The sequence below is a fragment of the Pseudopodoces humilis genome, chromosome 1 (assembly GCF_049639895.1).
Source record: "Pseudopodoces humilis isolate 2021_Gansu_Grassland_sample_001 chromosome 1, ASM4963989v1, whole genome shotgun sequence".
NCBI lineage: Eukaryota > Metazoa > Chordata > Aves > Passeriformes > Paridae > Pseudopodoces > Pseudopodoces humilis.
This window is the reverse complement of record NC_142200.1, coordinates 60558010-60573499: the sequence shown is the minus strand read 5'-3', so window position 1 is coordinate 60573499 and position 15490 is coordinate 60558010. Positions and strand designations below refer to the sequence as shown.

Below are 15490 nucleotides of genomic sequence, written 5' to 3'. Positions count from 1 at the left end.
GTTTTAACATGTAGTGTAGGCTTTCAGAATTTTGCATGTAGGATTTAATAATTTGTTCAATTAAAAAAAAAATGCTTTCAACATTTTGAACTGGAAAAGCATGTCACAATACAACGTTTTCACTATATTGCCTCTGGTTTAGTGTGTTTATTTGTTACCCCAAGGGGGAATTGCAGCACGTTGAAGACCTGAAGTTGTTTTTGCTGGAAAAGAAATAACCGTGCTAATTTTCCTGACCGCTTTTTGAATTCCCTCAGAGGAAAGCACTCCAGTAACATGAAAACAAAAGTAGATCTTTAAAAATATGCAAGTTTGCTTAATTAGCAAGTTACTTAACTTTCCTGGATTAACACTAATAACTTCATCGGTACAGAAGCGTGACCCTTTAAACGTATGTTCCTTTCCAGATATTGCTTCCTAATTTTAGGGGTTTCATGTTGCTGAAAGTATCTGAGCAATGATGTGTGGATATTTTGTAGTCAGAAGTATTTGACCAAGCTCCAGGAGTGGCGTTTCACGCCCTACTTTGAGCATCGCCGGAGCCAGCTGTCGCCCTGGCTCCCTGCAACAGCGCCAGAATCGTTCTGGCAGGATCACCGAAACTTCGCCTCCCTCCAACCTGGCTGAAGGCAGGCAAAATGGATCGCCACGAAATCACCTCGGAGGCTGACAAAACACACCAAAATCGCCTCTCCAGCGTCATCGAGGAGGAAGAGGAGCAAGATGCAGCTTACACAATTGTGACAGTCCTGGACAAAGTGGCCAACATTGTCGACAGCGTGCAGGCGAGCCAGAAAAGGATAGAGGAGAAGCATAGGGAGATGGAAAATGCCATCAAGACCATCCAGATTGACATTTTAAAGCTTGCCCAGGATCATGGCAATACAGGCTTCACGGTGAACAAGTTACTGGCGAAAACCCGCAAAGTCAGCTCCACCATGAAGGAGGTGCGGGCGCGCGTGGAGAGGCAGAGCACCAGCGTGCGGAAGGTGGAAGCAAAACAAGAGGAGATGCTGAGAAAAAACAAATTCCGGGTCGTGATCTATCAGGTAACCATGAACCTTATTTCTTGTGGTACTGTCACTTTGCCACCTCCTTGGTGACTTCTGGTAGGTGCTGGTTAACAAAGCAAAAGATGCGGTCTGTCCAATATAGGAGTTATTTTATGCTTTTTTTAACGCTGATCTGTGCTCCCCAATGCCTCTCAGCATGAACCCACTGGCAGCAGCACACAGGGTCTATTATTAGTGTGGGTAGGCTTCTGAGCCAGTCGTGTAAGATTAACTGCAGATCAGCAAGGACTATTTGCTGCCTCTCTGAAAGGTAATATGAGGCAGGCCCTGTAAATCTTGTCATACAAACCATGCCTGACATTCATCTCTGTTATTTTTTTCACCGTATTAGGTAGAAGTGCAAATAGCAAACGTGTTTTCAGGCTCTCTGAAACACAGACTTTCTTCTAACACTAATTTCAAAACATGGCTTGTTTAACTTGCAGCATATGCCCATGCTTTCATACTGCTGACAAACTGAGAGTTTTTTGATTGTCTCACTGTATAGCAGCATATGTACAAGCTAAAGCTCAGACCCACTAACCCCTCACAATAACAAATGAGTATTTGCATGCTCTACCTTGGAAATGGTTTAACATAGCACTGTTCTTTCACAGTGGGCAAGGAAATCATACAGTTTCTTTCTCTGACCTTATTTTAGGATGTCCATTGTACTTTAAAATAATTGCATTTGAAGAGAAGTTTCATGAAACAGCAAGGCCTCACTTGCACCCATACAAACAGTGCAGACAGTTCTGGGGTCTTGTCAATGAGGGCTGTGAAACACATTTGTTTAACGGTCTGATCCTGCCTTTGCTGGAACTTCCCAGCTTCCCAGGTCAGTAGAGAGTGCTTTATCTTTTGCCAGGAGCATAGTTGCTCCTTTTTTATCAGCAAGTCACCAAAGCTTCTTTCGAGTGAGTTGTATTCCTCATTAGGTGTTCTTGAAAATACCACCCGTCACGAGTAACACAATGCACCCCCATCACTCAGCTTTACGCTCTGGTCTTGCATCTGTTTGTACATAAATAGCATCATTTGCAATGAATGGAGCTGTGTGTTTCACTGAGTTTATTCACCACTATGTACAGCTGACAAATGCCTCTTTTTAACCCAGCTTTCTTAAACAGTTCATTTTCCACTACTGGAAAAAAAATAGCTGAAAAAAGGGAAAAAGCTGAAGGTAGGGAATATTACCTGTTTAGTGTTATGTTAGTACCGTATACAGCCAAATTGAGCCTCCCAGATTTTCTGACTGAATGACTTACTACAATTGTTTAGTAGAAAATACATACCAAATCTGTTCTATTATTACCACTATTGCAACCTGCATCATCATCATGGAATAGAAAACAGGCACTTTCACTTTTTGCTTGCAAATAATTTCCCAGCTAAAGGTAATAAATACTACTTTGTGACTTCCCTGGTTAATGGCATAATGCTGTTTCATTGATGGGCCTTCACCTTAATGACTGCAGCAGAATCGATGCTTTGAAAATATTTGTTCTTAAAACAGTATTCATTGCATGTTGTAAATTTTTCTGCTAGCAAGACATGAGCTGTTGTTTATTTAAAAATATAGTAAAATATGTTCAAAATTGATTTACATGCAGATGTAAAGAACAGACATTGATATTTTCAGATATTTCATACAAAAGGTGGCTCTCACAATGTGTACTTTCTCTAAGAAAGACACTTCACCTTCAGTAGAAGTTTATGGTCTCTGCTGGTTTTGTTGGACAAGAATGGCCTGCACCCTGTTCTGTGTGTTTAATTCTTAGGTGGTTCTTTTCAGGAAGGGAAACAGCATTTTTTGTTGTCTTTCTGGCTTCCTCTGCCTACAGCGGCTTAGAACTGTCAGTGAGAATATGAGTGACTCCCTCCTTAACTTACATCCCTTTTGTAAGGTAGATTGAACAACCTTTTCCCCCCTTGCACAGAGGAAAGGTAGATATGTAGATCCCCCTAGGATCCACCATTTATCACCTTTCTGGAGAGGGATAACTGCAGCACTACATGAAACCTGGAATGCTCTAGGTAGGCAAGGGTGCACTGTAACTTCAAGGCACAGGTACATTTATGAGAGTCTCTTTCAAACAAGTGCAGTGATTTTCACACTGCTGATTTACACCAGAGTGCTGCAGTGCCAAGACCTGAATGACTGGAGCTTGGCTAGGATGAGTGGGAGTCTGTTATTAGCTACGGAACCAGCGTACTCCCTGTGCTATACGTTACAAATGGATATAACCAGGTTGTTTACTCTGTGGCTGTGATTGACGACTCTTCTCTAGTGAAGTTTTTTTTTTTCTAATGAACTGTTTGGAACATTGTGGTGGGGCCAATGACCCATGTGCTGCTGGCATGGAATCCTTACACGGGTGAGCACATGTGGGTTTTACTTTTAACTTTTGCCAGAGCATCAGCGTATGAAGAAAGAGGAAACACCAATTAAATACTAAAGATTTTCTTTCAAGTGGATAGCTTTGATCTTATCACTGATGGAGGGAGTAGGCAGGTTGAAAAGGATCATTGACTGAAGGAGATTGTCCCAAGAGATATCAGCAATGATGAAAGGAGTTGGTGATATCCTCACATTAAAAAAAGACAAAGTGATCATCCTTGAGCAGAATGATCAGGGAATTGAGAGCATTCGTTTTCAGAAGGCTATGTGGTTGAGGAAAAGATTTGGTAGCAGGCAGCTCTCCTCCCTAGGCTGACTGCACGATTAAAAATGCCAGGTTACTTCAGACTTCAGACTTAGTGAAGTCTTTGACCCTGGAGTGCTATGTGTCCTGAGACTATAGCAGGGAATAGAAAGGATGTTGTAGGTTGTACGGGTCACTGCTCATTTCTGTTCAGGTTAGTCTGAATAACCAGCTGTAAGAGCTATCACTTCTCTGAAGTCAAAGAGCATTTAACAGTTTAAATCATTCTGACTAAATTATTCAGAAATTAAAGGGGATTTTTATTTTTCACCCTGAATGAACTTGTTTCAGGTGCTTTTCTGCATGTTCTGCAAGTCCCTATTTAAATGAAACTGTTCAAGCACCAGGAAGTCCATGTTACTGTTACTGGGCTTTTGTCTATTATTACTTCACGTAAGCACCATAAATGAGTAACTACTTCCTATGAAGGGATATGTGCATTTGTTTCACTCACTGCTGTCTGACATTTAAAATTAGTAGACTTGGCATAAATCAAGTAAGATTATGGCTTGACTGACCGACACAGTAGGGTTACAACTGGTTTGTTTGCCCTGTGGTTGCTCCACTGAACACACTGGGAGAGGCTCACAGAAGTGGCCTTGCGTATGCCACTGGTGTTATGCAAAAATAAGTTAAAATGTGTCTTCTCTTACCCACTGACATTCTGTGGTTATGATGACTAGGACAGTAAGAATGGTGAGATCAAGACAGGGATAATAATCCCAGTAAAGATGGAAAATCTGAGGTGGAAGCAACTTCATCTGAAGTGGCAGTAGAAATCAGGATGTCAGGAACTCAGGAGTTTGCCATTAATTTGGTGCCATTTGGACATAAGAATGGCAGGCTCAAAAATGGCCCTGCAGAACAAAATCCTTAGTAGCATGGAGTTAAATAACTCAGCCAGAGCAGCTTGTGCTAGGTGGCTCATATTTGCTCATTTTTCTGTTTTGCAGAAACATGGGAGGTCTTATTCTTTCTCATATTTATGTACCTGGTATCTTATCTCATAACAGATAATCTGGAAAAACAACAGGTGGCAGTGCATTGTGTTGAAATGTGAAGTGGAGCTTGCAATTGGTTTCTGAAAGTGTGTTTCTAAGGCTGTCTTTTTCAACTGTGTAATATCTCCTTGAAAATCTTGGTGCAGAAAAGGTGTGATATTAATAAAATGTGCTCAAAATTAGAAGCTGTCAGTTCATAGAAAAAAATATAGACAAGAAACCAAATTACTTTTACAGCTGGAATAATGCTAATTTTAGTGTACACGGCACTAATTCCTGTAATTTTAGCTCTGATCTGAAATTATAAATGGATGTCTCCAGTCCTGGAGATGACAGGGTCTGGACAAAACTGCCTCCTAGAGCTCACGGGAAGAGAAGAAACCTAAATTTTTATTAAAGTATATCCTGAAAACTTAACGGGAAAAAAATGGTGTGAATTAACTGACTACCTCCGACAGCAGAACACTGGTCTCAGCAGCCCAGTCACACAGGGGCTTTGTTGGAGTCTTGTGGCAGAAACCTTATAAATATTTTTACAGCTGGGATAGGTAATTGCCTTGCTGAGAATACAGAGAATAAAACGAACCCAATGATTGTGTCAGAGAGTGCCACGAGAGCCCTTTGTTTGGACTGTCAAGCCCAGTGCTCCAGTTCAAAGTGCAGAGCTGGCCCTGTGCTGTGCAGCAGACACTCATGGAGAAGCTATCAATCAGCTAAAGAAAAGCTGTGTTTCTAGTGACATGTTTGCAAGGAATGAGGTGAAAGGAAAATTTAAAAAAAAAAAAAACAACCCAGATGTTGGGTTGATGATGATGATGTTTCTGTGTTCCTAAAATGAAATAGCTAGCATATTTCACAGGACTTTTTTCATACCAGATTACAAACTGGACTCAACATCTTTGGATCTGGTGCCCCCAGACCCATTCCTTTGGGATGGTCCTCACAGGGGGACTGGCTGTCCTCAGAGCTGCGATTGATTATTTCTCCACCTATTAGCACTGGGTGGAGGAAACAGCTGATCTTAGTTTACATTTGCACTGGATGCAGCTGTTCAGGGCTTCCCTTGGGGTTGCTCTGCAAGTCAACAGAGGAGTGCAGTTACAACATGAGCCTCCTGTGTTCGTGCCTCTTTTCCATGGTCCTAGAGGCTGCTCGGAATTGTCACCAGGACCTGTGGTTGGCTGCTGTGGGCACATGCATATCTTAGAATGGAATCATAGAATCACTTAAATTGGAAAAGACCTCTTGAGATCATCAAATCTAGCTGTTCAGAAAAACTCTTCATTCCTGAGGCACAGATTTGGGAATGGACTTGACTGGGAACATGCAGTTGGAATTTATATTCTCAGCACTATGGAAGATAGCTGAACCTTGCAATTATTCCTTTAGTACAGGAATAAAGTTGATCAAAACAGCACAGGAACAGATATGTGAAGTCACAAACAGGAAATTTAGGATCTGGGACAGGACTCTTCTTGCCAGGCACTAATTAGACATCAGTAACACAGATGTGTGTACATTTGGCCTGTATACTCCTTTCAAATAAGAGGAGAGAAGTGTGTGGAACCTGATTCTCCCAACCTGTTGCGGACATCTGCTTCTGGATACCGTTCCTACAGTACAAGAATCTGCCTTCCCCCTGTAGTTAAAACGTTGTCCAGAAATGAGTTCATATGGAGACACATCTGCTTGGGCAGACAAGTTCAGCAGCTCCTGGTAACTGGCTTTCACTTGTACTTGAGAACTCTTCCCTGCTCTAGCTGACTTGTAGGAGCCGTCAACATGTGATGGAAGAATGAATTAATCAAAACATTACCAAATATATTTTTTTGTCTTATCACACTTTGTGATGTTTTTCCCCCTTCACTTACAAGGGGCTTCCAGAAAACTTGGAAATGAGAAATTTCAACAGTTTGATTGCAAGCCTGCAAACTGACCTGCAGACTTTATTCCCTGGTCTAGTTCCATAAAGCAATAGCAGAGCAGAGAAAGTGTGAAGCTTTTGTTTTCCCCTGAAGCTGCAGTCATCCTTTTTATGCATCATGTGGTAGCCTGGAGCCAAGGGCTTCTCCACTGATGTGGTGTAACTGGGAGCTGGCTGCTCATTGACTGCTGCAAGCCACAGACAACGATTATGGGAGAATGAGTTCCTTTGTAGTCATTGGATGCTGGTGGTTGAATTAATGAATTTCTGTCAGAATTTTAATAAAAGGAATGTGTAGTAGGCTTCACAAAGGAGAAATTAGGGGAGTTGACCGTTCTGACCAGGCTGGTTTTCCATTGTGTAAAAATAATTCTAAATGCAGCAATAGCACTTAGCCATAAAGTCTTATATGCCGAAGTGTTTACCTGATAAAATTTCTTAGGTGGCCTTTTAAAATAATCCTGTTTCTCTCTCATCTGAGTGGTTTTTTGGCCTGCTGTCAGAGATTCTGAAATGACATATTTGCAGAAGAAATGAGGGGATCACTTGAGATTTATAAAGCTTCACTCTTAACTGTTAGAATATGAGTAAAAGTACTGGATGATTTGTAATTGGTTATTCATCAGTGGTTTCTTGTAGATTTAGAGCACAATTTCAAGATGTTTTCCTGATTTAACTTGGCTACCAGTCTGAATAACAAATCATTCATCCAACATGCAAATTTCTGAGATTTGTTTAAAACATTGTGGCAGTGCAGTTTCCTGCCCATAAGCTGCCCATCACTTGCATCACCAGTTGTCATAGACACAGCAGCAGTGCCAGAGCAGGCACTGGGTAGCCTTTGACCATTTTGCTGCTTCGTGCTCTGCTTCAGAATTGTCAGGTGATCATCAGTGAGTCCCATCTGTGCTTATGTTAATCATCACCTGCACTTTCCATGTCATACACCCCAAGGCTGAAAGATCATTTGCTGTGACCTTTTCCCTGTGCAACACAATGACTCCAAGTCATTTCATCAGTCTCTCCTCCCTTCTTATGCTGTGAGCAGTTTCTTTAGGACTCATTTTGAGTCTTGATTTTATATATACAATACATATATATATATATATATATATATATATACTTATATATATATGTGTATGTGTGTGTGTGTGTGTGTGTTTAGATATATTAAAATGAATTATTTATTTGGTCATTCTGATTTTCTGGGGTTTTTTTTTTTTATTTTAAAATCCTTATTCTGCTAAAGTGTTGATTGAAATTAGGTAATAGTTGAGAGATAATAACTGCTACATTTATTGAAGCTGTTTAGAGTTTTCAAGCTATTTGGAAAGAGAACACAAAACCAGTTTGTAGCACTTCTTGTAAATATTTACGTGTAATACAGTGTATTACCTTTTTTTCTCTCTGACAATTTTGGAACCCCAATCTGAGTTTTGAAAAACAAAGCTTTGAATACATATACCAAAAAACAGGAAAGGGCAAGGGATGTAAAGCTCTTGAATTGGCTACATTCATTAAAATATTCCTTTATTTTTTCTTTTCAAATGACATAATAAAATTGTGACTGAAACTATCATTAAAAATGCTCATGTACTTAAATAAAGCCTAAGTATTGTTTTACAGTGACATTATGTTGACGCTTTGCTTTGCAAATCAAGTGAACTCTAAACGAAAAACACACATTTTCTTAAGGAAAATAAAAGTACTACTGCTATTAATTATTGATCCCATCTATGCTCTCAAAGAGTGGAAATTTAGCTGATAAGGTTGCGAGGGAATCTTTTCAACAACCCTCTTTTCTTTTCCCAGCCTCACAGTCCTTGCTGAAGGCATGACATTCTTCCAGCAGCCCTCTTTGGCTTCCTAGTGCAGCAGTAAGTGAAGGCTGCTTTTAGAGCCAACCTGATCTTTGCCAGGAAACCACGGCTGCAAAATACCTGAGACATCGCTAAACAATTTGCTCTGCCATTTCACCCTTTCTCTTCCCAGAGAAGAGGAGAGCCTGACTGTGCAGGCAGGGTTATCAAGGAGGCACATTCTGAGACAGCCTCTTTTCCCTTGCAGGTTTCAATTATCTGAGCATTGCTGCCTTGAGAGTCTCACAGTGTTGATTAGAGGCATTGCCACATTTAAGATTATTTACCTCCTGGTTTTAAGGTTTCAGTGAGGTGGAAAAGTCAGCACGTTTTCCTTTGTGTGGAGCAGGTGCATTAGCCTGCCCTCATAAATGCTTTACTATAGCCTATGGGAAAAAATGCTACTGCTTTGATCCCTTCCTTGTGGTTGGAAGATGCCTGCATTGCCTGCAAAATGGTCACTGTTCCCTCCCATGGGTGCTGAGCAGCCAGAATTTTGGCAGCTGATGGAAAGTTTGAGCTAAAGGAGGGTTTCAAAAACACAGTCTATGTCCCCTTGAATTTTTTTTAATTGTGAATGAAACTGAAATGAGAGCAGGGGGTGAAAATGCCTGTGATAAGAGTCAGACTTTGTTAGGTTTCAATATTCTCTGGCCCTGGAGCCTTCTGTTCAAATCAATGCCATGCTGGCCTCCTCCTGGCCGAGGCTTACTTATATATGTTTACTTCATATTCAGCCAGGCCCTTAAGAACTCAAAATGCTTTGGCTAGGCATATTTGAGAGGTTAAATACTCAAAAAATAGGAAAAAAAAACAAAGTACATGTTTAAGATGCTTTCTTAGCAAATTTGCCATGCCAGGAGCTTCACCAGCCACTCCTGAATTGTGCAATTGTTTCTGTTACGGTGTTATACCTTTAAGTTTTGTCTGTTTAGGTTTTTTCCTTAAGTAGTGGATCTAACTACCCTGCAAAGGTCTCCAGGATTTTCCCTTATCATTCAACCAATGTTTTCAGTCCCTCCTTTGTGACCACGAAACCTGAAGTCTTTCTCCTATCGGGCTTCATGTCCTTCCAGCCCCATGAATTTCTCCAAAACATTTTGAGTTCCAACACACTATCTAGTCTGACTGCTTTCTCTCCTATCTCCTCCTACACCCATTCATAACACACAACCCCTTTTCTCAGCATCCTTGTCCCCTCACAACCTTCATATCTACAAACAAGGTACCTGAGCCATGATGTGCTTGCTTGCAACAGATGTCAGCTTGGTGGGGACAGACAGAATGACTCAAAACCTGGCCAGCTCAGCAGAAGAGCACTTATTTCTTTGTGTCAGCACCCAGCTCCATTCTCAAATTGGTGGAAAATGCCCAAATGTTTCTGTGTTAGTGGAGGGGCCATGTAAGGGTGAGAAGGTGGGAGATGCATAATGTGATCATGTGTGTTACACTTCTTGTACAAATGGAAGACAACTTCCAAATCAACCACTTACATGACAGATTTGCCAACTTTTTTCTTGGAAGAGAAGGAAAAAATTGTTCCACTTGAAAGGTCTAAGTCTGTTTCCAGTGTGTTGTGTGGTAGATAATTTTAAGGAGATTATGGCCAATGAATATACCAGTACCAGTGTGAGCACCCTCTGCAGGTGCTCCTTCTAGGAGGAGTAATGAAAGAGAAAGAGAATTCTCAGCTTCGACAGATTTGCTTTCTGATTCTGACCTGTGCATGTTTTTGGTGTTTGCTAAGTAGATGAGGCAAGCAGAGTACATGTCCTATGCATTAATCTATATACAGCCTCTATGATTGCATGCCTCCCTCCTCAAAAACCATGTTAAAAATAATTGACTGCTTGGTTTAATATTCTATTGTGAAAGAATCTCCTGTCCTCATTTTAGATCCTCCTTTACCTCCCATGAGTGGTACTGTGGGTCCAAGTTCTTCCTAGCAAAATGCTTAAGTAGATTTTTAATAAAAAGCTTAAAATCAGCAGCATCAATGGCTTAACTCCCTTCTCACTCTTCCCTAAAAAACTGGACTGCCCAGTCCTGCTATTCCCAGTCCTATCTGCTTTATAGACAAGGAGAAAGCTCTCACCCAATTTAGAGCTTTGTTCTGTGCTGCTGAAATCAGTAGGTGTTTGGCCTTTTGGTTTTAGTGAGCTTATAAAGGAGCTGGTAGCTATACACTTTGACTCTGTTTCCCACCTGGTACTAAAGCTTCTTGTTCCTGCCTTAGGAAGGATGAGCTCCTCTCTTCTCTCTGCCCCACAGACAGATAGCTAGCGATAAGAAATTAGTTAGGAGCAGGAGAGAGAAACAAAGCAGATGAAAAAGCTCACCCACTGAGCCTAAATCACTGGATTTTTATTCTCAAACCTTCCTAACATGCTAGACAGGCTCACTAATACTTTCCACTTCAGCAACATCCAGAAATCTTGAGAGGAGATAGAAACTCACACTAATGTTTTGCCTTGCTACATTTGATTCTGCAAGATGTGTGCAGAGACCAAGGAAAAGAAGAAAATCAAAGATTTGGCAAAATTTATGCTGAGAGTCTGTAGCAGAATGAAAATGTTTCTCAGGATCTGTGGCTCTGGTCTCCTTGTCTCATCTACAAGATCTTGATCTCACATGTTCTTGCTCGTAACTTTTGATTCTAATGTGTTTAGGAAAGCTAAAGTGCTCTCTTCTGTAGATAACAGACTAAAAGTAAATACAATAAAAATCTGGCAATTGACAAAAAGTACAGACAAATTCTTCCAAAGGAAGACAAATATTGCAGAGAAAATAGTGTCTCTGCCTTCCCTCCTTTTAAAATGTAATTTTCTATGAAATGTATATTCCTCTCCCCATATTTCGTTCATGTCTGTATGTACTGAAACTTCAGAATATTCATTCTGGAAATATTTTTGCTACCATTCCAGCTGAAGGAATGGGGTATAATTTAAAAACTTTGAGGAATTGCTATCCAGCTGTGTTTTAGTTAATTTTCAGAAAAAAAGAGATTATGTTTATATGTAGAAGTCTTTATATAATTAATGTTAATTTGCACATGTTAATGAAGATTATTAGCAAAGCATTGTAGTTTTGTTCCTGCTGATTTTGACAGATGAGTTGAACAACATTCTGCTGTAATCAATGTAACATAATTTGTCCCTATTTTTTCTAAGCATTAACAACTATTTTACTGGAGGGTTTTTATTGAAGCCAAGGCAGGATGAGAGTCTCTTAAGTGGGCTTTATCTGTCAAATAGCTCAATGTATGTTATTTTATGTATTGCTAGCACTCAGTAAAATAACATGACTCACTACTAATGAGTCACTGTGAAAAATGACAGACATCTTTTTGGCTGGAAAGAAGTTCACAGCAAAATATTCAGTTAGCCTTAATTGCTGTTCATGGGTTCACAGCTTTAATATCTCTCCTATTGTCTACATTAGGATAATACTAAGGGCACAGTCCTGTCACTGCCATGCCCCAGAAATCAGCTGCAGTAGTTAGTACTAAAGGGAAACAGCTTAGGAAAGTGTCAGACAGCTGTTTGCACCCCAAAGGGCTGCTCCTCCTGGGAGAAGAACACAGGCACGTGCATGGAAAACACTGGTAGGAAAGAAGGGGGTGGCATTGTCCATCTCACACCCCTCCTACAAGTTACAGTTTTTCTACTCTGCATACACTGCACTTCTAGATAGAAGTGATTCACTGATACTGACCCACAAATTTGTACTGTCCATGCAGATCAGGGAAAGAGCTTTCTTAGGAGATTCTCCCTGTTCAGATAAATCCTTCACTCCCATCAACTTTTTTCCTTTTTTTTTTCTCAGATGTCCTTAGCCACTAGCTGATTCTTGGTAAATTTTTTGTTTACTGTGGACAGTTTTTGGAAGTTTTCCATGTCTTTAAGCTTTGAGCCTCTAGCAATTTTTCTTTAGAGAAGCTGCATGAATTCCTAGGGCTAAGATATCTAGGATAGTCACCATTTCCAAGCATGCTGCTGATACACATTAGATGTGTCATATAAATATATAATTCTTCATGCTCAAACAGGCCACCAAACTCACCAAAGGACACAGAGGTGCTTGCTCAGGAATATCATACATTTTCTGATGGAATTAATCAAGTTCACCTCAGCAATGGTTCAGGTGCTGAATGAATTGTGTGTTACTGGATTTACCAGATAATATCTCCATGCTTTAGTGATTTGTCCCCTAGTGCAGCCAGCACATGTAAATTAATATGTTTGGGTTAATTCCCTTCTGGGCTGCTTGCTAATTCCAAACAGTCAAAAATGCACAATTGTCTTTGTAATGGTAATAGACTGAAGCTACTCATATCATTGAGGCATTTGCTTGGACAGTGTGACAGTGTAGAGCTGATACAAGCCCAAGAGACTCTTTTTTGTCTACAGTTTCTGCTTTTATTGGTGAGGAATAATGGACCTAGAACTGATCCAGAGAAGCAGATAAGCTCAACCAAGGAAAAAAAAAAAAAGCCCTAGACAAGTCTGCTCTGAAAACCATTAGAGGCCAAGACATATAGGACCATTGCATTAATTAATGTCAGGTAGAACCACAGTGTAGAGAAACCTTTAATCAGGCATATAATATCTTTAGAGAACTTGGTAAAGATTTCTTTTGCCATTTGTGTTATGCAGAGATTGAGTGCCATGGTACAACCCTACCTTACCTTGTTACAATATAATATTTTAGTTAGCACTGATTAACTGCAAGCCAACCAAAAAAAAAAAAAATATGCTTGAACCACCATCTTTTTGAAACACACTTGCTGGAACGTGACTCTCTGCTTTCATTCACAGGAGGAAACCGAGTGTCCTTCATCTCTTTCTGTTATCAAAGAGATGACAGCGGGTGAAACTATAGAGGATGACTTCTTCCCACCTGATGATCTGTCTTCTGATGAAGAATATTATATTGAAGAAAGCAAAGCAACCAAGTTCAAGAAATCAGGCATGAGGCGCATTGATGACATCAAAAAGGCATTTTCAAGGGAAAATATCCAAAAGACAAGACAAAATTTTGGCAAGAAGGTAAACAGGCTTCAAACTAGGATAGTGACCCCTGAGAGGAGAGAGAGGATCAGGCAGTCAGGAGAGAGACTGAGACAATCTGGGATAAGGATCAAGAAAACCATTTCACAAGCTGCTCCAACAAAGGAGACATTCAAGATCCATAAAAAAAATAAAGAACGAACAGGAGCCGAAGGTCAGGAGGGGATCCAGGAAGCCAGTGTACACATCACCTCTGAGCTCCCAGCAGCAGAGCCCTTCACTGAAGAAATCTCTTACACAGAAGTGATCACTAAGGTAAAGAAAGACAAGAATAGCGCAACAAAAGGTGCTTCCCAGTCAACTGAAATAGGGGTGACCATCCCAGAAGTCGTCCTTAAGCAGGAAAGAAAAGAAGGAGCAGGAGGTGATGACGACGTCCCTTTGCTAGACTTAAAGCAATCAGTATAAGGAGTCAATGAGCACACACACCATACTGTCCTCACTGAGCAAGAGTGAACACAGTATGTACTCACTCAGCTTTAGAAAAACGTGTGAATTTGTGTTGTATCACAAACCCCTGTTGGTGTTGTTCTGCCATGCCCACCGGTGTCTGTAGTGTTGTCTTCCTGACAAAAGTCAAGCCATGCGAACTGAATGAAGGGGCTCACCCTCCGTCTCGGCGTGTGCCGACAGCCATCGCTAACCCAAATAGAACTCACAATGTCAAAGGGAGATGGGAATCTGCTGCATTTCCAAGATTGATTTAGCAGTCACTTTACAGCCTAATCACTCTCATCGTTTCATGTACAACAGTATAAAATTTATTTCCATTATCTTGTATCAACTCATCTAGTCAGAAAACAATAACAAAGCTATTACTTCATCTTAGCAAGAGGAAGAACTGTGGAAAATGTCATTCAGCTGTACAAATATTACCACTTAAGGGCCCTCACAGAAAAAGCAGGAGGAGCATATTCCTGCTTTACCCACAGTATGAAAAAATGTGGCAGAAATTATAGGGTTTTGAGTAAACAGTTTTTTCTTACTGGAAAATATAAACTAAAATGACGACAGGTTATCTCCAAACTTCTGGAATAGGAAGGTTCATTGTAAGTAAGCAATGTGTTTTGTGCATTTATGGAGTAAGAATAAAAAAGAAGACACATTAAATATGGAATAACAGGATGAAAAGGGAAAGAGGTATTGTTTTTATGTTTTGGAAAGATGAGATTGTGAGAAAGGAGATAATATGAAGCAGTAAAAGTGGAATAAAATGAATGCGTAGGTTCTGGATAAATGGAGAGAAAAATTAGAATATTATAACTACAGTTTCCTTGAGATCTTTTAGAAAACTATTATTCTTTACAGAGGATCACAGGGTTTATGAGCATAACAGATCAAACAAGGGAATTGTTTTGTTTTCCACTCTCTGTGTTTTTTCTGAGCTTTGCTGCAATTAAAATCTATTTTACAAAGTCACAGATGTACAGGGCCAATCCATAACCCAATTCTTTTTTTCCTATCATCATCATTATTGACCAGTCACAGCCTCAGGGATTATGAGACAGACACCCTTTGGACTATGGAATGCTGTTTATTTGCAACTCTCAGGAGCCAGCGTCCTGACATCAGATATGTTTGTAAACATGACTGCTACGTTGACATGGGGTGCAGGACTGTATTGCTCTCTTCATTCTTAAATGGAGTTGCCTTTAAAGCACTTATCTAAAGCAATGTTAGTCATTACTATCTGTGTGAAACTTGTACAATATTGCCAAAAGCTGTATAATTGTATTTAATACCTTGGGTTCATTTTAACAGAAGAGCATAACTTGGTTATCTAAATACATTGTTTGACAACTTCCAGCTAATTGTTAATCTATCACTCAAATATAATTAGTTTGATTTCAAGTATTCTGCCTGCCAGTTCTTTCATTTAG

General features: G+C 40.1%; 1 protein-coding gene across 1 annotated transcript; it reads left to right on the top strand.

The window, feature by feature from the left end:
* Window positions 1-274: 274 nt before the first annotated feature.
* CAVIN4 (caveolae associated protein 4) lies at window positions 275-15461 on the top strand. The gene is made up of 2 exons (XM_005517345.3): window positions 275-1049; window positions 13359-15461. The coding sequence occupies exons 1-2, from the start codon at window positions 639-641 to the stop codon at window positions 14016-14018; spliced, it is 1071 nt and encodes a 356-aa protein (XP_005517402.2). The 5' UTR covers window positions 275-638; the 3' UTR covers window positions 14019-15461.
* The last annotated feature ends 29 nt before the right edge of the window (window positions 15462-15490 follow it).